Raw genomic sequence first — 27,900 nt, 5'->3', positions numbered from 1 at the left:
ATTTACACTAGACTTGTCCAGCATTTGTTAGGAAGGTATCATCACCTCACTGACACCCCTACATATTTACACTGGACTTGTCCAGTCTTTGTTAGGAAGGGTATCATCACCTCACTGACACCCCTATATATTTACACTAGACTTGTCCAGCCTTTGTTAGGAAGGTATCATCACCACACTCGACCCCCTACATATTTACACTGGACTTGTGCAGTCTTTGTTAGGAAGGGTATCATCACCTCACTGACACCCCTACATATTTACACTGGACTTGTCCAGCCTTTGATCGGTAAGGTTCAAATGTGACTGTAGTTATTGACGCTGTCAGTTATATAACAGGATGTTTTCATATTTCAGATCCACTATACTATAGATTTCCGTCCTCAGTTATTGACCTTTTCCTAGTGGATACCAGAAACGACCTAAGTCCATTCGAGTGTTTTTATTATCAATTACAACATATCATCACTATTGATTGGAAAGTCGACCTAAATAGCTTCCTCCATAAACTTAGTGCTAGGAGGTTCACGTCCCCATTATGAGTAAAAATTGTACTTTGGACTTGACAGTTTCTACACTTAAACTGTCAAGACCAAAGTACAATTTTTACTCATAATGTCATACTGAATATTTTAAACCATATTTCTTCTAAAATTGTTAAGCGAAAGTATAACTATCTGACCAGGTAGCTCAATCGGTTACAGCGAAAGTATAACAATCTGACCAGGTAGCTCAATCGGTTACAGCAAAAGTATAACAATCTGACCAGGTCGCTCAATCGGTTTCAGCAAAAGTATAACAATCTGACCAGGTAGCTCAATCGGTTACAGCGAAAGTATAACAATCTGACCAGGTAGCTCAATCGGTTACAACAAAAGTATAACAATTTGACCAGGTTGCTCGATCGGTTACAGCAAAAGTATAACAATCTGACCAGGTAGTTCAATCGGTTACAGCAAAAGTATAACAATCTGACCAGGTCGCTCAATCGGTTACAGCAAAAGTATAACAATCTGACCAGGTAGCTCAATCGGTTACAGCGAAAGTATAACAATCTCAAGTCCTGGGTTCAAATCCCAGTCTAGTCCTGCTGAGTTTTATTACATTCAGAAAACTCTTGTTGATTATATTCAGTTTATTTCATCTTCATGATTTTTCTTAAAGGCCCTGCGAGGTCCGTCCTTAAATGACCGTAGCTGTTGATATGACGTTAAACAATATTAAACCAAACCAAACCAAACCATGCGATGTAAGATTTTCTTTTCAGAAATGATTTATCAAGGCTATAGTCATGCCGAAAATAACAGTTTCCAATGCACATTTACAGTTTTCGGCAGTGGTACAGGGGTCCTTAAACTTTAACAGAACTCCCTAAATGAGGACATTTCACCTAAAACAGTTAGTTGTAAGTTACATTTTACACCCAAAACAGTAAGTTGTAAGTTACGAATATTTTACACCCAAAGCAGTAAGTTGTAAGTTATGTTTTACACCCAAAACAGTAAGTTGTAAGTGATGTTTTACAGCCAAAACAGTAAGTTGTAAGTTACGTTTTACAGCCAAAACAGTTAGTTGTAAGTTACGTTTTACAGCCAAAACAGTAAGTTTTGTTTTACACCCAAAACAGTAAGTTGTAAGTTACGTTTTAAAGCCAAAACAGTAAGTTTTGTTTTACATCCAAAACAGTTAGTTGTAAGTTACGTTTTACACCCAAAACAGTTAGTTGTAAGTTACGTTTTACAGCTAAAACAGTAAGTTGTAAGTTACGTACGTTTTACAGCTAAAACAGTAAGTTGTAAGTGATGTTTTAAAGCCAAAACAGTAAGTTTTGTTTTATACCCAAAACAGTAAGTTGTAAGTTACGTTTTACAGCTTAAACAGTAAGTTGTAAGTGATGTTTTACACCCAAAACAGTAAGTTGTGAGTTATGTTTTACACCCAAAACAGTAAGTTGTAAGTTACGTACGTTTTACACCCAAAACAGTAAGTTGTAAGTTACATTTTACACCCAAAACAGTAAGTTGTAAGTTACGTTTTACAATCAAAACAGTAAGTTGTAAGTTACATTTTACACCCAAAACAGTAAGTTGTAAGTTACATTTTACACCCAAAACAGTAAGTTGTAACTTACGTTTTACACCCAAAACAGTAAGTGGTAAGTTAAGTTTTACAGCCAAAACAGTTAGTTGTAAGTTACGTTTTACAGCCAAAACAGTAAGTTGTAAGTTACATTTTACACCCAAAACAGTAAGTTGTAAGTTAAGTTTTACACCCAAAACAGTAAGTTGTAAGTTACGTACGTTTTAAAGCCAAAACAGTAAGTTGTAAGTTAAGTTTTATACCCAAAACAGTAAGTTGTAAGTTACGTACGTTTTAAAGCCAAAACAGTGAGTTTTGTTTTATACCCAAAACAGTAAGTTGTACGTGATGTTTTACAGCCAAAACAGTAAGTTGTAAATTACGTTTTACAGCCAAAACAGTAAGTTGTAAGTGATATTTTACACCCAAAACAGTAAGTTGTAAGTTACGTTTTACAGCCAAAACAGTAAGTTGTAAGTAATGTTTTACACCCAAAACAGTAAGTTGTAAGTGATGTTTTACACCCAAAACAGTAAGTTGTAAGTGACGTTTTACAGCCAAAACAGTAAGTTGTAAGTGATGTTTTACACCCAAAAGAGTAAGTTGTAAGTGACGTTTTACACCCAAAACAGTAAGTTGTAAGTGATGTTTTACACCCAAAACAGTAAGTTGTAAGATACGTTTTACACCCAAAACAGTAAGTTGTAAGTTATGTTTTTAAATCAAAACCTCCATTAATGTCATGTTGTATAATTAGGAACCTGCCTACTTTGGTTATCTGATGTTGTTTGCTATTGTTTTGAATCCCCGATATGTTTATTCCATCTTTAGCATTTTTTCAAGAATTTTTTTTTGTTGACTATCCCAACAAATTTCAACAAGGTTGACTTTGTTCTTAAAATGAAGTTCCCTGTTACACTTAAGGCCAACCAAAAGGGAGTAGGACTTGAATCTACGACCGGTTACGTAGCTCCTTCATATTAGTGATGGTGATTGCAAGTGCCAGGGTTCCAATCCTGGTCAGGCCACGTGGCATCCTTACTCTCAGAACACTGTTATTGATTCTTTTTTATTTCCAATTATATTTTTTTTCATTGAAGTTTTTGCACAGTATCAGTTTCTTTTCAGAAATAAACTTAAGCTTTTGTCCTTCCAGTAAAAAAATATTTCCAATCTGTAGTTACAGCTTTTGGCAGTGGTACAGTGGTGCTCCTTTAAGAATAATATTCCAATACCTAAATTTCTCTCTAATGACATAATATACGATTCATTTCTTTTTCTTGCATGACTACCACACAGGGTTGAGTGCACTATTCAACAGAATCAATCAAACGTCTCCTTGTTTTATAAAATATTCATGCAGGTTGGCAAAATGCATAGCGATCAATTTGTTTTAAAGGATATCTGTTTAGGTTTTTCCATCACAGAATTGAGTAATATCACTACGGTAAAAGGAGACAGATTCATCGAACTTCACCAAAAAGGTTGCTTGCTTGAGGTCAACCTTGTTTACTAGAGGTCAACCTTGTTTACTAGAGGTCAACCTTGTAGCCATACTTGCCAACGTTCCCTATTTAGGAGGGAATCTCTCAATTTTCAACCAGTGAATTTGCTAAACTATTCCTATTTTCTAAGGTCTGATGATTTCATCTCAAACAATGCCATTATGAAGTGTTATTTTTCTGAGCAGGGGTAATCTCCACCGTGGAAATGTTAAAAAGAGTTGGCAAGTATATGTTTGCTGGAGGTCAACCTTGTTTACTAGATGTCAACCTTGTTTACTAGATGTCAACCTTGTTTGCTAGATGTCAAGCTTGTTTACTAGAGGTCAAGCTTGTTTACTAGATGTCAACCTTGTTTGCTAGATGTCAACCTTGTTTACTAGAGGTCAACCTTTTTTACTAGAGGTCAACCTTGTTTACTAGATGTCAACCTTGTTTGTGAGAGGTCAACCTTGTTTGCTAGAGGTCAACCTTGTTTGTGAGAGGTCAACCTTGTTTGTTAGTGGTCAACCTTGTTTACTAGAGGTCAAACTTGTTTGTGAGAGGTCAACATTGTTTGCTAGAGGTCAACCTTGTTTGTGAGAGGTCAGTCTATAATATAAACTTTGTGGTTATAAAACCTAGAAATTGCATCATTAACGAAAATCTTGCATCCTGAAAAAGTTTACAAACTTTCACCACAATCTTTGCAGTACTTTGGGAGAAAGTGGTCAGGACATTTGTTTTATGTAAAGGGGCATAACTCTACAAAAAATGTCAAAATGATTATTAAATTGCAAAGTTTACCACTACTAGACATACTGAAAAAGTAAAGGGATTTAATGATAATAAGTGAAAAATGAAAATGTAAGTCTATCAAAAAGAACATCAGAATCGGAGTCTGTCTTCCTCTCTACCTTAATTTCCGAGAAACTTTATACCAAGGCAATGATTTCATTGTCATCATAGTCCCTACCATCATCCTATTTGGTTTTTATAAGTAAGTTTTCTTCTGAGCTTTCTACGACTGGCCGAAACAAATAGGAGCCAACACAAAAAATGTTATTTTTCCGTATCACTGTACAGATAACCAAATCACGCTCTGACTGATGAGCAATCGGACTTGTCTGGAAAGTTGATGAAATCACGAATAAACATCGCTGACAAATGTGTCTGTAGCCTTAGCTTCAAGTCAGTAAGGTAAGATAAAATCTTCAAACCTCCTTCGTCATCGATTCTAGAAGACACTTCAGGAGTTAGCTTCCAGATTATTTGGGTATTGATTGTCACAGCGACACAATACTGAGGAAGAGAAATACATAATGTAAGGAGAGGAAGCCTACCAGTGCTTGGTTTAACATTGACAATATACTGTACTCAACTTCAGTTCACCATAGATCAAGAACCCTCACTTTTAAACACAGTATGTATTCCTTCACTCCGACTAAACTATGATAATCCTGTTATATTTTTAACTACCCGTCTAAATGCTCACAGGAGACACCTAACTGCAAGCTATTTTCGCTGTTATGACTTTTCTCAGACACTCTGCAAACTTATCTTTACATCAGAATACAAAACCTCACATATTAGACTATGCATATATATTTCTTCATAGGTTTAGTTTGTCCTTGTGGCGGTTGAAAGGACAAAAACAGGTTTTTGAAGATTACAATGCTCCAGCATATTTGCTCCTGCAGGGCTTGCTTGAAGAGCCAAAGGAGGTGAAATGCTATTTATATTTTTCACAAGTAAGCTGATCCAACATTTCCTACAGTAGAACAAAATTTTAAACTTTTCATTTTTTTTTAAAATTCAAATACAACTGAATTCACCGATAAAAGTAACTTACATTTTTTGTCTTTTTTGACAGTCTGGTTAATTTATTTTGATAAGATACTGGTATTATTGTCCTTTTTTCATTTTCATTTTTTTCATTTTATTATACACCTCCGATCCAAGAGAGTTCCCAACTTATAAAGCTGTATAGTACTGTTGTTTTATTAATGGTTATTTAAAGTTTCTTTATTCATTTTATGATTGATTGTAACAAAAGTTTGTTATGATATTAAAGAACACCTTTAAAGATCACAGTGTTAATGTGAAAGATAGCATAACACCTTAACTCAATAATAGTTCAAAAGATTAAGCATCATAGTATCTTAAATTAACATAATAGAGCTGACAGCAGAGGAAATGTAAACACTCCCATAGTTAGAATAAAATCTGTGTAAAAGCTGTATCTGTGAATCCAACATTTTGACAGGACGATTGTGAATTTATTATGAGTGAATACTAATTATATGATGTCACAAATTCACCTATCAAATCAATGACATGTTTGAAGGATTATTATTAAGTCAAAATGCTTATTAACAGATCAATGATATTGTACACTATAAGAAACATGCATCCAGTCAAAATTTCACCATTAAAAAGAAAAAAACATCCCATTCCTCCACTAGAACTCATTTAGCCTTTCACATGAAATTACCGTAGGTATGCCAGTATTTGCTGTCGTAGTAATTTGTTCTCAATAAGGAAGGTAATAAAGGTGAAAGTTGAACTGCAGCACAAATTTTTCTGCTATACTGTACTTTTATAGAGTTGGAATGATGTCACCCAACTAAATATCAAATCAATGACAATTATATATGGAGGAAATGATGTCACCCAACTAAATATCAAATCAACGACAATTTTACGGGAACTAAATGCCCCTAAGCTTAATACAAAATCAATGACAATTTTATAGATACTAAAACAATAATCGCTGACAACCGACCATCAATCTATTTAGCCACCGATCCCCGAATATGAACGTTTACATGTACATCTTCATATCATTTTTTTAACACATATTTACGTCTGTAATAGATTGATGGTACATGATTCTCTACATTATAACTATAAATAGATGAAGTTTACCTGGTGAAGCTGTTTTCTCCTTTATTGCTGGTTTCTGAGCTTGGTCACCTGAGTAAGATATGAAATTGAATTTACAAAAAATCATTATCATTATTTCTGTTAGATTTTTTTTTGCAATTACAAATATTTTTCATAGATACATATAATTATATTCACTCATTGCAGTCATAATAGAAAGAAGAAGTCAAATAAAGGAAAGGTTACAGGAAGACTAACATTGATATTCACCAGAGTTATCTCCCTTTTGTTTGTACTGAGTTTTTACCAGAGTTATCTCCCTTTTGTTTGTATTGAGTTCTTCGTTATCAAAATGGCCAATGTCTCAAAACAAGGGTCCAGAACAATAGAATATCAGCTACACCTAATTGACAAAGGAAATGTAAGTCGATTTAAATACAAACTTAGGTAATTTATAAACCATATTTGAAATGGTTAGTCCATGATCTGTTGTGCATCGTTTCATTCTGTTGTTATTTTTCCTGCTTCTCTCCGACTAGATATTTTTGTTATTAAGAACACTACTAACAATTCTCCTGGCAGGTATACAAGTCTACAACAGGTCCTATATGCAAATGCTAAATGTTTTAATTTTCAAACATTCTCAACATAGACAAGAATTTCATAGTCAGAACGTATACATAACCTTGACCTTTGGGCATTGACTCGCAAATAGTCACACACACAAAATGTGTTGGATACACTTGACCGACAAAGGTGTATGTACTTACTTAACATTTGATTTTCACGCTTCCCTACTTCAAACTGGGCTTCACTGAAGTAATTGTTACAGGTGTGTCCATGGCAACAGCAGATCTTGAAGTCAGCGATTGTTTCTATTTGACTGGCACAGTACTGGTAGTTGAGGCAGGTGTGGGACATCTTCTCACCGCTAATACAGCCTGGAAAACCAAGAATTGCAAAAGTAAGGCATGCGTGTAAGATATTCTTGCTCATTAAATATGTTTGGGTAGTTATGAACTATCGTTATGGCCTTATGGGACTCTCCTGGCTGTTGTTATGGCCTTATGGGACTCTCCTGGCTGTCTTTATGGCCTTATGGGACTGGCCTTATGGGACTCTCCTGGCTGTCGTTATGGCCTTATGGGACTCTCCTGGCTGTCGTTATGGCCTTATGGGACTCTCCTGGCTGTCGTTATGGCCTTATGGGACTCTCCTGGCTGTCGTTATGGCCTTATGGGACTCTCCTGGCTGTCGTTATGGCCTTATGGGACTCTCCTGGCTGTCGTTATGGCCTTATGGGACTCTCCTGGCTGTCGTTATGGCCTTATGGGACTCTCCTGGCTGTCGTTATGGCCTTATGGGACTCTCCTGGCTGCTCTGATAACTTGAAAAATGCACTGTTGCATACAACTATATGAAGAAAATTTCAATGTTGTGTGACGGAATATCCAGTGCGTTCGCTTTAATGTTGGGCGACGGAATATCCAGTGCGCTCGATTTAGACTTGCCAATTTCCACTCGGGTTGCTCGGAATGCCGAGAGTAGGTAATTCATGGCCTGATTCATACGCAGCATTTCAAAAAGTAANTGGGGGGGGTTGGGGGGGGGTTAGTGTGGGAGAAAACCGGAGTACCCGAGGAAAACCCATGTGGTTGTGCAGGTGACCCCAAACCTTTTCACATCCGATCAAACCCCGGTCGCTTTGGTGAAAGGCAAGTGCGCTATCCACTGCGCCACCCGACCACCCACTTCTGCCACATAGATGTTGGAAAGGGGGGCCAAATATTTATTTTTAGCGAGAACATCGCAAGGGAGGAACTATTCTTAATGAGTAAATGAATAATAATACTTAACAAGCAGAATATTCACAGTAAATGAGCTATACAGTACAGGTATGTGTCATTTCAATACACACTGTTGACATCTGTTACTGTTGATAGGATACCTCGGCCTATATAGTTGAGATTATGTACCCTAATCTACCTACCATGCATCAGAGCCATTGATTTTGTGTCATCTGTTCTTTACGATTTTAATTGATGAGTCTGGTGTCTGGGGCTATAATATATTACTCAATACATGCCTATATTTTAGAGGATATATACAGAATACCTTAATCCTTTCCCTTCATTCCAATTTCCCTGCTAGACATCTTCTGCTTACATCAAGGAATACAAAAAAACCACCACCATATATACATATGATTTGAGCTATTTCAAAATGTTACCTCTAAAATCATGATACCTATCCTTGTCAATTGTACCACCACACTCCTGGTTGTCCTACACAAAAGGTCCTATTTACCCAGGTACAAACAGCTAAACACTGACATAATAAAGGAAGCTTGAATATTTTCTGGGGCTGGGTTATTTACTGAAAAAGATTGTGGTTGGATTATTCGGATTATTTACTGAGAAAGAAGGTGGTTGGGTTATTTATTGAGAAAGAAGGTGGTTGGATTATTTACTGAGAAAGAAGGTGGTTGGATTATTTACTGAGAAAGATGGTGGTTGGATTATTTGTATTATCTCCTGAGAAAGAAGGTGGTTGGATTATTTACTGAGAAAGAAGGTGGTTGAATTATTTACTGAGAAAGAAGGTGGTCGGATTATTTACTGAGAAAGAAGGTGGTTGGATTATTTACTGAGAAATGTGGTTGGATTATTTACTGAGAAAGAAGGTGGTTGGATTAATTACTGAGAAAGATGGTGGTTGGATTATTTGGATTATTTACTGAGAAAGAAGGTGGTTAGATTATTTCCTGAGAAAGAAGGTGGTTGGATTATTTACTGAGAAAGAAGGTAGTTGGATTATTTACTGAGAAAGAAGGTGGTTGGATTATTTACTAGGAACAAGGATGGTTGGATTATTTGGATTATTTACTGAGAAAGAAGGTGGTTGGACTATTTGACCTTGACCCTTTGCACCTCGTAACCTGGACCTAAGGTCAGTTGACTCTGTGTAAAGTTCTGAATAACATTGCTTCATAATGTCATAACAAAATTTTCATCAGGGAAAAGGTACAAAATTCAACCTTCACCTTTAACCCAGTGACGTTGACCTTTGGTCAATTGACTCCTTGTTTAATTCTGAGCAACATTGCTTCAAAGTGTCATAGCAAAATGTTCACCAGTGAAATGATACAAAATCTAACCTTGACCTTTGATCCAATGACCTTGACCTTTGGTCAGTTGACTCATTGTTTAATTCTGATCAACTTTGCTTCATATTATCATAACAAAATGTTCATCAGTAAAATTTGACCTTGACCTTTGAACCTTATGACCATGACCTTTGACCTTGACTTTTTACCTCAATGTGTATTTTTGTGAACTGAATATCTTGACCAAGTTTCATGTACATCGGTCAATTAATACCAAAGTTATCAGCCAGGAACAAAATTTGTGGACGGACAGACAGACAGAGTGATTACTATAGGGCACCCGTATCTCCGATACGGGGCCCTAACAAGGATGGTTGGATTATTTACTGGGAACAAAGGTGGCTGGATCATCTACTGAAAACAAAGGTGGCTGGATTATTTACTGAGAACAAAGGTGACTGGATTATTTACTAGGAACAAGGATGGTTGGATTATTTACTGGGAAATAAGGTTGCTGGATTATTAACTGGGAACAAAGGTGGCTGGATCATCTACTGAAAACAAAGGTGACTGGATTATTTACTGAGAATAAAGGTGGCTGGATCAAAGGTGACTGGATTATCTACTTGGAACAAAGGTAGTTGGATTATCTACAAGTGTTAAAGCTGACTGAATTATCTACTGTGGACAATATGGTCTAATTATCTAATGGGAGAGATGATGGCTGGATTATTAGGTTGAGAAATAACCCAAGGCAGAAAGTTAGGAGAAAACAAGGGAAAGATACAACAAATCAGAGAGGAGGGAGGGGAAAACTAGGGGAACTTTGTAAGGTGACAATGAAGATGGGGAAGGGACACAGAAGAGAGGTGAGAAAAAGGAATTAATGGTAAAGAGGATCTGCTATAGGCGATGTAAAGTATTGACTATCCTGACCCAGGAATCTACTCCAGTCATAAATGTCTGGGTACTCTCATGACAAATCCTGGCCCAGGAATCTACTCAGTCATAAATGGCTGGGTACTCTCATGACAAATCCTGGTCCAGGAATCTACTCCAGTCATAAATGTCTGGGTACACTCATGACAAATCCTGACCAAGGAATCTACTCCAGTCATAAATGTCTGGGTACACTCATGACAAATCCTGACCAAGGAATCTACTCCAGTCATAAATGTCTGGGTACACTCATGACAAATCCTGACCAAGGAATCTACTCCAGTCATAAATGTCTGGGTACACTCATGACAAATCCTGGCCCAGGAATCTACTCAGTCATAAATGTCTGGGTACTCTCATGACAAATCCTGGCCCAGTAATCTACTCCGGTCATAAATGTCTGGGTACTCTCATGACAAATCCTGGCCCAGGAATCTACTCAGTCATAAATGGCTGGGTACTCTCATGACAAATCCTGGCCCAGTAATCTACTCCGGTCATAAATGTCTGGGTACTCTCATGACAAATCCTGACCCAGAAATCTACTCCAGTCATAAATGTCTGGGTACACTCATGACAAATCCTGACCAAGGAATCTACTCCAGTCATAAATGTCTGGGTACACTCATGGCAAATCCTGGCCCAGGAATCTACTCAGTCATAAATGTCTGGGTACTCTCATGACAAATCCTGTCCCAGTAATCTACTCCGGTCATAAATGTCTGGGTACTCTCATGACAAATCCTGGCACAGGAATCTACTCCAGTCATAAATGTCTGGGTACTCTCATGACAAATCCTGACCCAGAAATCTACTCCAGTCATAAATGTCTGGGTACACTCATGACAAATCCTGGCCCAGGAATCTACTCCAGTCATAAATGTCTGGGTATACTCCTGACAAATCCTGGCCCTATTAACCAAGGACACAAATCTGCTGCTGTCTGTTGCCATGGAAATGTGTATGTATCTGACTTGGTAGACAAGCTAAATAAATTTATGATTTGTTGTATCTCGTTTAGGTTCTCCTATAGTCACATTATAGATATTATTCTAAAGATATAAAGCCTGTCAGTTTTTACTAAATTACCCAGACTGATCATGATTTTCGGATGACACAGTCAAACATTTGATCCGATATGAAATCAAAGATGATTGACGTTTATCGTAAACCAAGTTTTATACAGATGATATTTTGATATTTTACAAAAACTCAAATTCTTGTAAAAAATTTCAATTACAAACTCTTGGCATTGAAAAAGTTATTTTTGAAGGTTTAATGTGATTAATTAATCATGGTAATATTTAATTTCTTTATGATTTTTTTAAGGGGTGAATGGGTTTAAAAGAAACATTTGAAAATATATGCAGATGTAAATAAGATTTGACACTATCAAATAAAACTTCGTGACAATATTAACTATTCCACATTTTTTTGTCAGACATCTGTTTTTGTTTGGTCACAGTTAATGGTAGTGAGCAGTAACGAGGATTTGGAGAGTTAAGTGGACTCACGTGGTATAAATATGCTCTGTCCTCTATAGTTTATCACCTCTGACATCCAAAGCTTTGGCCTGACATACTTGTTCAATTATCAACACAATTTGTGGTAACACAATAGCACAATAAAACAAACATTCCGGCACAAATAAGACTCAGAGAGGAAACTATGACAATCACATCATACTAGACCTTAATCTTCATGTAATTCTGTATCAAAAGTCAGAACTCTTCAGGGAAGATAATAAACTGTGCAGGGGAGGTAATAAGCTCTACAAGTGAGGTAATAAGCTCTAGAAGAGAAGAAATAAGCTCTACAGGGGAGGTAATAAGCTCTAGAAGGGAAGAAATAAGTTCTAAATGGGAGGTAATAAGCTCTAGAAGGGTGGTTATATGCTCTAGAAGGGAAGAAATAAGTTCTACAGGGGAGGAAATAAGCTCTAGAAGGGAAGAAATAAGTTCTACAGGGGAGGAAATAAGCTCTAGAAGGGAAGAAATAAGTTCTACAGGGAAGGCAATACATTATACAGGGGCGGTAATAAGCTCTACCACAGAGATTATAAGCTCTACAGGGGAGGTAATTAGCTCTATAAGGGCGGTAATAAGCTCTTCAAGCAAGGTAAAACAAATCTTTTTTTATATAAACTGTAACAGAATTTGATATTGTATTAATTTAACCAACTCATGTCATATCAGGGTGCCGGCCCCCCGGGATATGGAACATTTAAATACAATAGCACTAGTTCTGTACTTCATGAAACATGTCAACTTATCCATTCAATATTTCACTGATTTTTTTATTGACCATATTGATTATCAAATATAATTACAAGAAATATAATAATGCTGTCATCTAAATATGGATTGTTTTGAAAACTTCACAGTTACCAATTTTGCTATTACTCTGGACTAAAGTGTTTCTCAATACTCCTGATTTCTATAAGTGAGATACAATCAGCTGTCCTCAAACCAGCTTGAGACTAATCACATACATTACAAGCAACATTAACTCATTCACCCCTGAAGACACATTTGAACTCTTCCAATTCAAAGGTTGGAATAGTTCATTCTGAAATTTCAGGGGTGAATGAGTTAAGGAACTTTTCAGCTTGTTTTCCAATACAATAAATCATATTTTTATTTTAAGCAACATTAAGGACCTTCCCAACTTGTTTTCCACAAGTTTTAATTCAAGAAATTACAGTTTGGCAAAGCAAATTCCCAAATGGAGTCGGAATGGGACGGGATGGAGTCAAAATGAGACGGGGTGGAGTCAGAATGGGATGGGATGGAGTCGGAATGGGATTTGATGGAGTCGGAATGGGGCGGGTTGGAGTCAGAATGGGATGGGATGGAGTCGGAATGGGACGAGATGGAGTCAGAATGGGACGGGATGGAGTCGGAATGGGACAGGATGGAGTCGGAATGGGACGAGATGGAGTCGGATGGGACGGGATGGAGTCGGAATGGGGCGGGATGGAGTCGGAATGGGGCGGGATGGAGTCAGAATGGGACAGGATGGAGTCGGAATGGGACAGCATGCTACAGAATGGGACAAAACTCAAGCCAGTCAGCATAAAGTCAGCAGATTACCAATAAATCCACATAACAACATGTGAAAAGCAAGCCATGAAGTAACTCCACACTAGAATGTACACAAACAGCAGATTTACACTAAATACACACAACATGTGTAAACCAAGCCATGATATAAGTGAAATTCTAACGTGACATTCCTACAATCTATACCATGCCTAAGGAGCTAGAAACGGCAGATATTTAAATACTTTTGACACTAAACACTTGGAGCTGCCAACTCAGCTGAAACATCATCACAAAAACATACAGAAACTGTACACGTCTTCTGTTTTGTATTTTTAAAGTCAAGACATTTATTTCATTTCAACATAATTATTTATCCCAAAGATTCCTTTTACCGATATTTTTGATATTTGCTATTTTTTGTTATCTTCCGTCCTAATTAATTACCCTGACAATAACAAAACAATGAAAATAATAAATTTTGTTAAGTTTTAAAGAAAGTTCACTTTCTCATCTAAAGATTACACAGATATTCACAATATTTCTTTATGAACGTTTGAATGTTAAGGTGTCTGCAAAGAGCTGCTGATTAATGCAAGGATGAAACGATCTCCTAGTCATTTTTGTAGCAATGTTATTTTATTCATACACAAATCCCACCAATACAGAATCATACACATGATATATCATATAAGATACACTAAAATCACAAGCTTTTTTTCACATGAAATTTCTTAACATGTTGAAAGTATATTTAGAACTGTTGAATAACACAAATTTTTCTATTATTTTCCATCTTAATCTGGAAACTAAATAATCTCCCACCAGAAATGATTTGTTCATTTTTTTGCCAGATTTCTGTCATTCTGTTGGAAAAAGTTGACAGCTGACAGCGGAACTGGATGGGGATGGACAGAGAGAGTATTGTGTGGGGAACCTGACCACGAACCTCAGGAGGCCCCAACATAAGGGAGGGAACATCCTCGTGTAAACAGTGCTAAACAGAAACGCCTGTCTCCCTCCAACCCTGTGATGCAGTTTACAGGATAGCTTTTGAAATGTGTCTAACTGATAAGGCCCTCTGTGATAATGTAATTTTGGTAGATCTGAAATTAATGACTGTAATGTGAGGTACTTTGGCTGTTTTCTCATTGACAGATGTATACAGAACAGGTCCATGTTGAATGGAGCTTTTATCTGCTGTTTAAACGTTTTTTTAACAAGTCTGTGAAAATGTTTTTTCTCTCTCGGCTAGTTGTGTAAACCTGCATTATAGCTGTGACTTTAATCTGCTCCCACGTCAGAAGCCTAACAGATCTATAGACAAAATTATACTGCCTGTTCACATTCCTTAAATGGGAACAATATCAGTTATAGCTATACAATGATTCTCAGCCATTTTCCAAACATACATGCTTGCATGTCGACTGAAAACCAGCACGATTTCTCGTTGAATATACTGCTATTTTACCAAATTTCTCTTTACTGTTTATAAATGTTTATAAAAATCAAATGGATTACAGCTTTGCAAAGAAAGTGGTTTCTAGCCTTTTTAATGGTATTCAGAAAAAAACATAATCTTTTGATGGAATGATGGGATAAGTATTTTAGATTCGCAAATTGCAATCTTCCCAAAATCTGAAGATTCCAGATCCAATCCCCAAAATCATACTTCATATACTTTAAACAAATGTTGTCTATTATATTATATCTAGGAAAACAACCTTTGTAAAAAGACCACTTGTCAAGAAGGACCATCTGCTTATATTTGCCATCGTATGGCATTGCCACTATATAACCCTACCAAATTCAGTTGGCATTCATTTAGGCTTTATTATAAAGGCTTCATTGAATTTGCCTTTTGTCCAGTTGTCATTCATATTGCCCATGAATGCCAACTGAAAGCAGCTCAATGCTTAAATAAAGATGCATCAAGAAGAAACACCTGTGAATATGGTTTTCTTCAACTTTACCACCTGGGTTAACTCATTCACCCCTGAAATTTCATAATGAACTATTCCAGCCTTTGAATTGGGAGAGTTCAAATGTGTCTTTAGGGGTGAATGAGTTAAAGACCACTTGTCAATCTGGAAGGACCACCTGTAAGTAATTATCATCATAAGAATACTCCAAATACTGACTTTCTACATACTGACTTTCTGTATACTGCTTTCTACATACTGACTTTCTGTATACTGACTTTCTACATACTGACTTTCTGTATACTGCTTTCTACATACTGAATTCTGTATACATTGACTATTTTTAATCTCCGTTGTGTGCCCTTTTTAGACAGGTCCTACTGTATAATAATTAATCAAAGTAAAAAAAACACCTGTTGAATATTTACATTTACTGTTTGGACATCCTAAAGTGACAACGATTTCAAATATCATTTTCAAAATCAATGAAAATATATTCAATTTTGCCAATAATAAACATCATCAAAATATCTGAAATTTAAAAATAAATACAGAAAAAGACCTATACATCTTTGTCTCACAGACATCTTACAATAGCAAGCTTATCCCAAAAGTCTTCTGAAATTTTCACAGCTGAAATTTGCTTTACATTAAATCAATGTGTTTGGCACCGATTCCAACTGTGTCGTCTAAATACTGACATCTTAGAAGTGTTGTTACAATAATACACTATAACTAAAAATCAAAACATGAAAAAATTGTTTAGAAAAATCACATGTCTTACTGTGTGTACAGTAAACCCTTTGATTCCATACCAGCTGGATAGGACGTGTATCTCCTCTTTAATCTTAAACAATATGGAACAAATGTACCAAACATTTACTCAAGCTTCATTTCACACAACCTTTTTGACATTTGAGATTTTTTCTCAAAAACCCTGCCAATAAGTTTTCTTTTTCCCTGGTCAACATAATCCTAACATTTCATCAGATTGTCATTTTGTTTATACGCTAACAGCATAAATCAAGAAGATGAAACTTCCTATTCGAGTCGGCAGGATAGGATTCTATTTGTACCAGTAACGGGAGTCGGCAGTACAGGATTCTATTTGTACCAGTAACGGGAGTCGACAGGATAGGATTCTATTTGTACCAGTAACAGGAGTCGGCAGGATAGGATTCTATTGGTACCAGTAACGGGAGTCGGCAGGATAGGATTCTATTTGTACCAGTAATGGGAGTCTGCAGGATAGGATTCTATTTATACCAGTAACGGGAGTCTGCAGGATAGGATTCTATTTATACCAGTAACGGGAGTCGGCAGGATAGGATTCTTTTTGTACCAGTAACGGGAGTCGGCAGGATAGGATTCTATTTGTACCAGTAACAGGAGGCGGCAGGATAGGATTCTATTGGTACCAGTAACGGGGGTCGGCAGGATAGGATTCTATTTGTACCAGTAATGGGAGTCTGCAGTACAGGATTCTATTGGTACCAGTACCGGGGTCGGCAGGATAGGATTCTATTTGTACCAGTAACAGGAGTCAGTAACGGGAGTCGGCAGGATAGGATTCTATTTTTACCAGTAACAGGAGTCGGCAGGATAGGATTCTATTTGTACCAGTAACAGGAGTCAGTAACGGGAGTCGGCAGGATAGGATTCTATTTATACCAGTAACGGGAGTCAACAGGATAGGGTTCTATTGGTACCAGTAACGGGAGTCGGCAGGATAGGGTTCTATTGGTACCAGTAATGGGAGTCTGCAGTACAGGATTCTATTGGTACCAGTACCGGGGTCGGCAGGATAGGATTCTATTTGTACCACTAACGGGAGTCGGCAGGATAGGATTCTATTTGTACCAGTAACAGGAGTCAGTAACGGGAGTCGGCAGGATAGGATTCTATTTGAACCAGTAACAGGAGTCGGCAGGATAGGATTCTATTGGTACCAGTAATGGGCGTCTGCAGTACAGGATTCTATTTGTACCAGTAACGGGAGTCAGCAGTACAGGATTCTATTTGTACCAGTAACAGGAGTCGGCAGGATAGGATTCTATTTGTACCAGTAACAGGAGGCGGCAGGATAGGATTCTATTGGTACCAGTAACGGGGGTCGGCAGGATAGGATTCTATTTGTACCAGTAACTGGAGTCGGCAGGATAGGATTCTATTTGTACCAGTAACAGGAGGCGGCAGGATAGGATTCTATTGGTACCAGTAACGGGAGTCGGCAGGATAGGGTTCTATTGGTACCAGTAATGGGAGTCTGCAGTACAGGATTCTATTTGTACAAGTAACGGGGTCGGCAGGATAGGATTCTATTTGTACCAGTAACTGGAGTCGGCAGGATAGGATTCTATTTGTACCAGTAATGGGAGTCTGCAGTACAGGATTCTATTGGTACCAGTACCGGGGTCGGCAGGATAGGATTCTATTTGTACCAGTAATGGGAGTCTGCAGTACAGGATTCTATTTGTACAAGTAACGGGGTCGGCAGGATAGGATTCTATTTGTACCAGTAACTGGAGTCGGCAGGATAGGATTCTATTTTTACCAGTAACGGGAGTCGGCAGGATAGGATTCTATTTGGACCAGTAACGGGAGTCGGCAGGATAGGATTCTATTTGAACCAGTAACAGGAGTCGGCAGGATAGGATTCTATTGGTACCAGTAATGGGAGTCTGCATTACAGGATTCTATTTGTACCAGTAACGGGGTCGGCAGGATAGGATTCTATTTGTACCAGTAACTGGAGTCGGCAGGATAGGATTCTATTTGTACCAGTAACAGGAGTCAGTAACGGGAGTCGGCAGGATAGGATTCTATTGGTACCAGGAATGGGAGTCTGCAGTACAGGATTCTATTTGTACCAGTAACGGGAGTCAGCAGTACAGGATTCTATTTGTACCAGTAACAGGAGTCGGCAGGATAGGATTCTATTTGTACCAGTAACAGGAGGCGGCAGGATAGGATTCTATTGGTACCAGTAACGGGGGTCGGCAGGATAGGATTCTATTTGTACCAGTAACTGGAGTCGGCAGGATAGGATTCTATTTTTACCAGTAACAGGAGTCGGCAGGATAGGATTCTATTTATACCAGTAACGGGAGTCTGCAGGATAGGATTCCATTTATACCAGTAACGGGAGTCGGCAGGATAGGATTCTATTTGAACCAGTAACAGGAGTCGGCAGGATAGGATTCTATTGGTACCAGTAACGGGGGTCGGCAGGATAGGATTCTATTTGTACCAGTAACAGGAGTCAGTAACGGGAGTCGGCAGGATAGGATTCTATTTTTACCAGTAACGGGAGTCGGCAGGATAGGATTCTATTCGGACCAGTAACGGGAGTCGGCAGGATAGGATTCTATTTGGACCAGTAACGGGAGTCGGCAGGATAGGACTCTATTTGGACCAGTAACGGGAGTCGGCAGGATAGGACTCTATTTGGACCAGTAACGGGAGTCGGCAGGATAGGATTCTATTGGTACCAGTAATGGGAGTCTGCAGTACAGGATTCTATTTGTACCAGTAACGGGGTCGGCAGGATAGGATTCTATTTGTACCAGTAACGGGAGTCGGCAGGATAGGATTCTATTTGTACCAGTAACAGGAGCCGGCAGGATAGGATTCTATTGGTACCAGTAATGGGAGTCTGCATTACAGGATTCTATTTGTACCAGTAACGGGGTCGGCAGGATAGGATTCGATTTGTACCAGTAACAGGAGTCGGCAGGATAGGATTCTATTGGTACCAGTAATGGGAGTCGGCAGGATAGGATTCTATTTGTACCAGTAACGGGAGTCGGCAGGATAGGATTCTATTTGTATCAGTAACGGTGTCGGCAGGATAGGATTCTATTTGTACCAGTCACGGATACACTGCACTTACAGCCAGGATCTTACTACAGTTTCTATTTCTATGAAACGCTTTTAAGAATATTTCATTTAAGCAGACCTCTTGCAAGACCAAATAAAAAAACAATTGATAAGTTTCATAAATCTCGTATGAAATTGAAACCAATTTCATATCTTTCGTGAATATTGCAAAAAACATGCTTTTACAAGATGTTGTTGAAGTTGTACTGTGGTTATCGAGACCTGATCATGTGATATGAAAACCAGTGGTGTTGATAATTTTATGACATCATAATAAGTCATCTTACACAACTTCCTACAAAATTTATATGAGAGGGGGTGTATTCACAGAATAACAGAGTAATCATGTAAAAATTAGAGAGGGTGGTCACACAAGACAGGTTCTGGTATAGATCACAATTAGAGAGGGTGGTCACACAAGACAGGTTCTGGTGTAGATCACAATTAGAGAGGGTGGTCACACAAGAAAGGTTATGGTGTAGATCACAATTAGAGAGGGTGGTCTCACAAGACAGGTTCTGGTGTAGATCACAGTTAGAATGGGTGGTCTCACAAGACAGGTTCTGGTATAGATCACAATTAGAGAGGGTGGTCACACAATAAAGGTTATGGTGTAGATCACAATTAGAGAGGGTGGTCTCAAAAGACAGGTTCTGGAATAGATAACAATTAGAGAGGGTGGTCACATGTAAACAAGACAGGTTCTGGTGTAGATCACAGCTAGAGAGGGTGGTCTCACCAGACAGGTTCTGGTGTAGATCACAATTAGAGAGGGTTGTCACACAAGAAAGGTTATGGTGTAGATCACGATTAGAGAGGGTGGTCTCACAAGACAGGGTCTGGTGTAGATCACAGTTAGAGAGGGTGGTCTCACAAGGCAGGTTCTGGTATAGATCACAATTAGAGAGGGAGGACTCACAAGACAGGTTCTGGTGTAGATCAAAATTAGAGAGGGGGGTCTCACAAGACAGGGTCTGGTGTAGATCACAGTTAGAGAGGGTGGTCACACAAGAAAGGTTATGGTGTAGATCACGGTTAGCGACGGAGGACTAACAAGACAGGTTCTGGTGTAGATCACAATTAGAGAGGGTGGTCCTATAAGACAGGTTCTGGTGTAGATCACAGTTAGAGAGGGTGGTCTCACAAGACAGGTTCTGGTGTAAATCACAATTAGAGAGGGTGGTCACACAAGACAGGTTCTGCTATAGATCACAATTAGAGAGGGTGGTCACACAATAAAGGTTATGGTGTAGATCACAATTAGAGAGGGTGGTCCTATAAGACAGGTTCTGGTGTAGATCACAGTTAGAATGGGTGGTCTCACAAGACAGGTTCTGGTGTAGATCAAAATTAGAGAGGGGGGTCTCACAAGACAGGGTCTGGTGTAGATCACAGTTAGAGAGGGTGGTCACACACGACAGGTTCTGGTGTAGATCACAGTTAGAATGGGTGGTCTCACAAGACAGGTTCTGGTGTAAATCACAATTAGAGAGGGTGGTCACATGTACACAAGACAGGTTCTGGTATAGATCACCATTAGAGAGGGTGGTCTCACAAGACAGGGTCTGGTGTAGATCACAGTTAGAGAGGGTGGTCTCACAAGACAGGGTCTGGTGTAGATCACAGTTAGAGAGGGTGGTCACACAAGAAAGGTTATGGTGTAGATCACGGTTAGCGACGGAGGACTAACAAGACAGGTTCTGGTGTAGATCACAATTAGAGAGGGTGGTCCTATAAGACAGGTTCTGGTGTAGATCACAGTTAGAGTGGGTGGTCTCACAAGACAGGTTCTGGTGTAAATCACAATTAGAGAGGGTGGTCACACAAGACAGGTTCTGGTATAGATCACCATTAGAGAGGGTGGTCTCACAAGACAGGGTCTGGTGTAGATCACAGTTAGAGAGGGTGGTCTCACAAGACAGGGTCTGGTGTAGATCACAGTTAGAGAGGGACGTCTCACAAGACAGGTTCTGGTGTAGATCACAGTTAGAGAGGGTGGTCCTACGTGTAATGTGTTATAACATCATTGAGGATGGACTCACAAGAGAAGTTCTGGTACATACCATAACAAGTGATTTTATTCAAATGTCCTATTCTCCACAACCTGTTGATTCTCTTTTCAAATCTGATTAAATTTAAAAAGACTATGAACTATTATATATAATGAACAAATAAAACAATCAGATAACCTCAGAGATATTATCCAGTAACAGAATTTGATAGAAGACTAACACTTCTCTCCTAATTTAATTTTGGCATTGCCAACCAAAGTCCTGTGGGTTTTGGGAAATGAAATATTCCTGGTTTTATTTATTTTTGGCGAAGTTTTATTCCAGAGAAGGTAAAGTTTCAATTGATCCCCTGTGGAGTGACTGTCTTCTAGACGAAACAATTTCCAGAACCAACAAGACAAGTAAAAACCTACATGTATTTGTATGCTCTGTTTCGTGTGCAGACATTTAAGGTGGACCCTCATTTATATCTCTTTTCCCCTTCGTTATTGCAACAGAAAATCCTTGATTGTCTAGTTTTAATTTTGCCCTTCACAGTCCATTTTTGTGTATATGATGTTATTTACAAATGTTTGTAGTGATAATGAATTCACTCTCATTGCGGAGGGCAAAAAAGGCAAACATTTCCCAGTATACAATAATCCCTTAAAGTCACCTTTGCAAGTGACAAACAAAATGGCCATTCATCGACTTGTGTCTATATACCACATTGTAACTTCAACAACCACCACTAATGGAGAGAAAACAAAGGCTTTCCAATCCCTGTCTGGATGTTTTGGAGATGTTGAATCAGATCGAAACAAACTTTCCCATCCTTTGACGTTGATCAACAGAAATGACCCCCGCGGGTATAGGGTGGAGCCAACCTACAGGAGAAACATCAAGAGTCTGTCGGCTTGGGAATACAGCTGTGTCGACAAAGAAATATCTTTGGCGACAATCTGAGGACACAACAGCCTTATACTTCGCAATGTTTTCTAATTTAAATACTGTGAAATTACTAATTTTTGTGGTGTTTTTGATTCGTTGATTTCGTGGGTGTTCTCTTCATCCACAAATTCATAGGTCCAAGAAATAGTTAGATGTCTGACATAAAGCTATTATCCGAATGAGTCGGAACTCGAAATCCAGGAATTCAGGTATTCAGAAAATGGTATTTGGGAAACCCTGTAATTTGTGCCCCACCAAAATTTCTGATTTCACAGTATATCATATATGAATTTTTAACATGATAAGCATAACTAATCTCTATTAAATTCTATTCTACAAAAAACAATAATTCTGTAGAAGATAATGACTCTAATCAGCACAGTAGCTGTAGCTTTTGATAGTAGCAATGAAGTGTTAGCCTACAGTTAATACAGTTTTAAGCTGTTTATTACATAATCAATGATTTAGATGAGAAAACATTGTCACTCATACAGTTATTATAGAATCTATTTTACCGAGCTTGAGGCCACGTCATCAGAATTGTCTTTAAGGTTAAAGTACATAAAAAAATAAGCCGAATTCAATCAGGTAGCTTAAAATACTTTCCTCGTCTCTGGACTTTTTTTGTCAACACCATTGACTAAATTTACCATGAATGCTTTTTTGCAGATTTTTTCAGATTTAATCAGATGACTCATTGTAAGGCTTTCCTATAGTCGTTGCACCACAATGTTGACTGGAACAGTTTAATTACGTTCTAGGCCTCAAGGTCGACTGTTCTAATACTAAGTTGGTCATCTATTTCTTTCTTCCAACTAATAGACAGGAAACAATGGAATTTCCCCATACATTGAAAGGCTTTATTTGCATTACCATAATTTTTTTTTCTGTATAAGGAGAAATAAATAAAAATTTGCAATTAGGTAATTAAGGGTTGTGCAAACAAGCCCTGGGTTTGATCAGCAAGCAAGGTAAATGCCTTTATCATATACCTTGGTGGACCAGATAATTGGTATGAACTTTCCATGCGATTAATATTGTACATAGCTTGCAGGAAAAATCCAGGTGGTTTTATACTGTTTTTATTTCATTGATTGCCTGACTTCCATTAAGGCATGTGTGGTAGCTACGGGTTAGCTTGTACTGTCACAGAAATTTACAAAGATGTGTGGTCGCTATGGGTTAGCTTGTAGTGTCACAGAAATCTACAAAGATGTGTGATAGCTACGGGTTAGCTGGTACTGTCAGAGAAATCTACAAAGATGTGTGGTAGCTACGGGTTAGCTGGTACTGTTAAAGAAATCTACAAAGATGTGTGGTAGCTACGGGTTAGCTGGTACAGTTACAGAAATCTACAAAGATGTGTGGTAAGTATGGGTTAGCTGGTCCTGTTACAGAAATCTACAAAGATGTGTGGTAGCTACGGGTTAGCTGGTCCTGTTACAGAAATCTACAAAGATGTGTGGTAAGTATGGGTTAGCTGGTCCTGTTACAGAAATCTACAAAGATGTGTGGTAGCTATTGGTTAATTTGTACTGTCACAGAAATCTACAAAGATGTGTGGTAAGTATGGGTTAGCTGGTACTGTTACAGAAATCTACAAAGATGTGTGGTAGCTATGGGTTAGCTGGTACTGTCACAGAAATCTACAAAGATGTGTGGTAGCCACGGGTTAGCTGGTACTGTTACAGAAATCAACAAAGATGTGTGGTAGCTATTGGTTAATTTGTACTGTCACAGAAATCTACAAAGCTGTGTGGTAAGTATGGGTTAGCTGGTACTGTTACAGAAATCTACAAAGATGTGTGGTAAGTATGGGTTAGCGGGTACTGTTACAGAAATCTACAAAGATGTGTGGAAGCTATTGGTTAGCTTGTACTGTTACAGAAATCTACCGAGATGTGTGGTAGCTACGGGTTAGTTTGTGCCGTGACAGAAATCTACAAAGATGTGTGGTAGCTATTGGTTAATTTTTACTGTCACAGAAATCTACAAAGATGTGTGGTAGCTTGTGGTAGCTACGGGCTAGCTTGTACTGTTACAGAAATCTACAAAGATGTGTGGTAGCTATTGGTTAGCTTGTACTGTTACAGAAATCTACCAAGATGTGTGGTAGCTACGGGTTAGTTTGTACCGTGACAGAAATCTACAAAGATGTGTGGTAGCTATGGGTTAGCTTGTACTGTTACAGAAATCTACAAAGATGTGTGGTAGCTACGGGTTAGTTTGTACTGTTACAGAAATCTACAAAGATGTGTGGTAGCTATTGGTTAGCTTGTACTGTTACAGAAATCTACCAAGATGTGTGGTAGCTACGGGTTAGTTTGTCCCGTGACAGAAATCTACAAAGATGTGTGGTAGCTATGGGTTAGCTGGTACTGTTACAGAAATCTACAAAGTTGTGCGGTAGCTACGGGTTAGCTTGTACTGTCACAGAAATTTACAAAGATGTGGGGTAGCTATGGGTTAGCTTGTACTGTCACAGAAATTTACAAAGATGTGTGGTAGCTACTGTCACAGAAATCTACAAAGATGTGTGGTAGCTATGGGTTAGCTGGTTCTGTTACAGAAATCTACAAAGATGTGTGGTAGCTGTTGGTTAGCTTGGACTGTTACAGAAATCTACCAAGATGTGTGGTAGCTACGGGTCAGTTTGTACTGTTACAGAAATCTACAAAGATGTGTGGTAGCTGTTGGTTAGCTTGGACTGTTACAGAAATCTACCAAGATGTGTGGTAGCTACGGGTTAGTTTGTTCCGTGACAGAAATCTACAAAGATGTGTGGTAGCTATGGGTTAGCTGGTTCTGTTACAGAAATCTACAAAGTTGTGTGGTAGCTACGGGTTAGCTTGTACTGTCGCAGAAATCTACAAAGATGTGTGATAGCTACGGGTTAGCTGGTACTGTCATAGAAATCTACAAAGATGTGTGGTAGCTACGGGTTAGCTTGTTCCGTTACAGAAATCTACAAAGATGTGTGGTAGCTACGGGTTAGCTTGTACCGTTACAGAAATCTACAAAGATGTGTGGTAGCTATTGATTAGCTTGTACTGTTACAGAAATCTACCAAGATGTGTGGTAGCTACGGGTTAGTTTGTGCCGTGACAGAAATCTACAAAGATGTGTGGTAGCTATGGGTTAGCTGGTACGGTCACAGAAATCTACAAAGATGTGTGGTAGCTATTGGTTAGCTTGTACTGTTACAGAAATCTACCAAGATGTGTGGTAGCTACGGGTTAGTTTGTTCCGTGACAGAAATCTACAAAGATGTGTGGTAGCTACGGGTTAGCTTGTTCCGTTACAGAAATCTACAAAGATGTGTGGTAGCTACGGGTTAGGTTGTACTGTCACAGAAATCTACAAAGATGTGTGATAGCTACGGGTTAGCTGGTACTGTCATAGAAATCTACAAAGATGTGTGGTAGCTACGGGTTAGCTTGTTCCGTTACAGAAATCTACAAAGATGTGTGGTAGCTATGGGTTAGCTGGTTCTGTTACAGAAATCTACAAAGATGTGTGGTAGCTATGGGTTAGCTTGTACTGTCACAGAAATTTACAAAGATGTGTGGTAGCTACTGTCACAGAAATCTACAAAGATGTGTGGTAGCTACGGGTTAGCTTGTACCGTTACAGAAATCTACAAAGATGTGTGGGAACTACGGGGTAGCTGGTACTGTTACAGAAATCTACAAAGATGTGTGGTAGATATTGGTTAGCTTGTACTGTTACAGAAATCTACCAAGATGTGTGGTGGCTACGGGTTAGTTTGTACCGTGACAGAAATCTACGAAGATGTGTGGTAGCTATGGGTTAGCTGGTACTGTTACAGAAATCTACAAAGTTGCGTGGTAGCTACGGGTTAGCTTGTACTGTCACAGAAATTTACAAAGATGTGTGGTAGCTATGGGGTAGCTTGTACTGTCACAGAAATCTACAAAGATGTCTGTCACAGAAATCTACAAAGATGTGTGGTAGCTACGGGTCGGTTTGTACTGTCACAGGTTAGCTGGTACTGTTACAGAAATCTACAAAGTTGTGTGGTAGCTACGGGTTAGCTTGTACTGTCGCAGAAATCTACAAAGATGTGTGATAGCTACGGGTTAGCTGGTACTGTCACAGAAATCTACAAAGCTGTGTGGTAGCTTGTGGTAGCTACGGGTTAGCTTGTACTGTTACAGAAATCTACAAAGATGTGTGGTAGCTATGGGTCAGTTTGTACTGTTACAGAAATCTAAAAAGATGTGTGGTAGCTATGGGTTAGCTTGTACTGTCACAGAAATTTACAAAGATGTGTGGTAGCTATGGGTTAGCTTGTACTGTCACAGAAATCTACAAAGATGTGGGGTAGCTACGGGTCAGTTTGTACTGTCACAGAAATCTACAAATATGTGTGGTATCTACGGGTCAGTTTGTACTGTCACAGAAATCTACAAATATGTGTGGTATCTACGGGTCAGTTTGTACTGTCACAGAAACCTACAAAGATGTGTGGTAGCTACGGGTTAGCTGGTACTGTCACAGAAATCTACAAAGATGTGGGGTAGCTACGGGTCAGTTTGTACTGTCACAGGAATCTACAAATATGTGTGGTAGCTACGGGTCAGTTTGGACTGTCACAGAAATCTACAAAGATGGGTGGTAGCTACGGGTCAGTTTGTACTGTCACAGGAATCTACAAATATGTGTGGTAGCTACGGGGCAGTTTGTACTGTCACAGAAATCTACAAATATGTGTGGGAGCTACGGGTCAGTTTGTACTGTCACAGAAATCTACAAATATGTGTGGTATCTACGGGTCAGTTTGTACTGTCACAGAAATCTACAAATATGTGTGGTATCTACGGGTCAGTTTGTACTGTCACAGAAATCTACAAATATGTGTGGTAGCTACGGTCAGTTTGTACTGTCACAGAAATCTACAAATATGTGTGGTAGCTACGGGGCAGTTTGTACTGTCACAGAAATCTACAAATATGTGTGGGAGCTACGGGTCAGTTTGTACTGTCACAGAAATCTACAAAGATGTGGGGTAGCTACGGGTCAGTTTGTACTGTCACAGGAATCTACAAATATGTGTGGTAGCTACGGGGCAGTTTGTACTGTCACAGAAATCTACAAATATGTGTGGTAGCTACGGGGCAGTTTGTACTGTCACAGAAATCTACAAATATGTGTGGTAGCTACGGGGCAGTTTGTACTGTCACAGAAATCTACAAATATGTGTGGGAGCTACGGGTCAGTTTGTACTGTCACAGAAATCTACAAAGATGTACAGCACTAGTTTTATAGCCCCTCCGGGTATCCGTAGTATCCAATGTCGGTTCCAAGTATCCTTTATAAATTGATTTTTTGACAATGACTAAATAAAAATTCAACCAAAGCAACACTGTGCTCTATGCAGCCTTACTAGTCATTACTAGTCATAGTACAGAGACTGCAAATGTGGACAATATTACCATACAATTCCGTTGTCCAGGTAGCTCAATTTGATTCAACAATGTTATACCAATCTGAAATCAAGGGTTCGAATCCAGGTCTGGCCCCACAAAATATTTTACACCCAGAGAATGTTTGTTGATTATATTTTGTTTATTTCATAACCATTATGTTTTCATTGAAGTCTGG

The 27,900-nt window shown here is 38.7% G+C and overlaps 1 protein-coding gene across 2 annotated transcripts in view; it reads right to left on the bottom strand.

The window, feature by feature from the left end:
* LOC110442406 overlaps nucleotides 1–27,900 on the bottom strand; it is a 102,568-nt gene that overhangs the window by 17,871 nt on the left and 56,797 nt on the right. For both annotated transcript variants that reach the window (XM_021486001.1, XM_021486000.1), the window contains exons 3-4: nucleotides 7,217–7,387; nucleotides 6,489–6,536 (exon numbers count right to left, since the gene is read on the bottom strand). In XM_021486001.1, coding sequence (XP_021341676.1) covers nucleotides 6,489–6,536; nucleotides 7,217–7,387 — 219 coding nt within the window. The remainder of the gene's footprint in view (nucleotides 1–6,488; nucleotides 6,537–7,216; nucleotides 7,388–27,900) is intronic.

The sequence above is a fragment of the Mizuhopecten yessoensis genome, unplaced genomic scaffold (assembly GCF_002113885.1).
Source record: "Mizuhopecten yessoensis strain PY_sf001 unplaced genomic scaffold, ASM211388v2 scaffold716261, whole genome shotgun sequence".
Classification (NCBI taxonomy): Eukaryota; Metazoa; Mollusca; class Bivalvia; order Pectinida; family Pectinidae; genus Mizuhopecten; species Mizuhopecten yessoensis.
The sequence above is the reverse complement of the archived record's forward strand: the minus strand, read 5'-3'. Positions and strand labels throughout refer to the sequence as shown.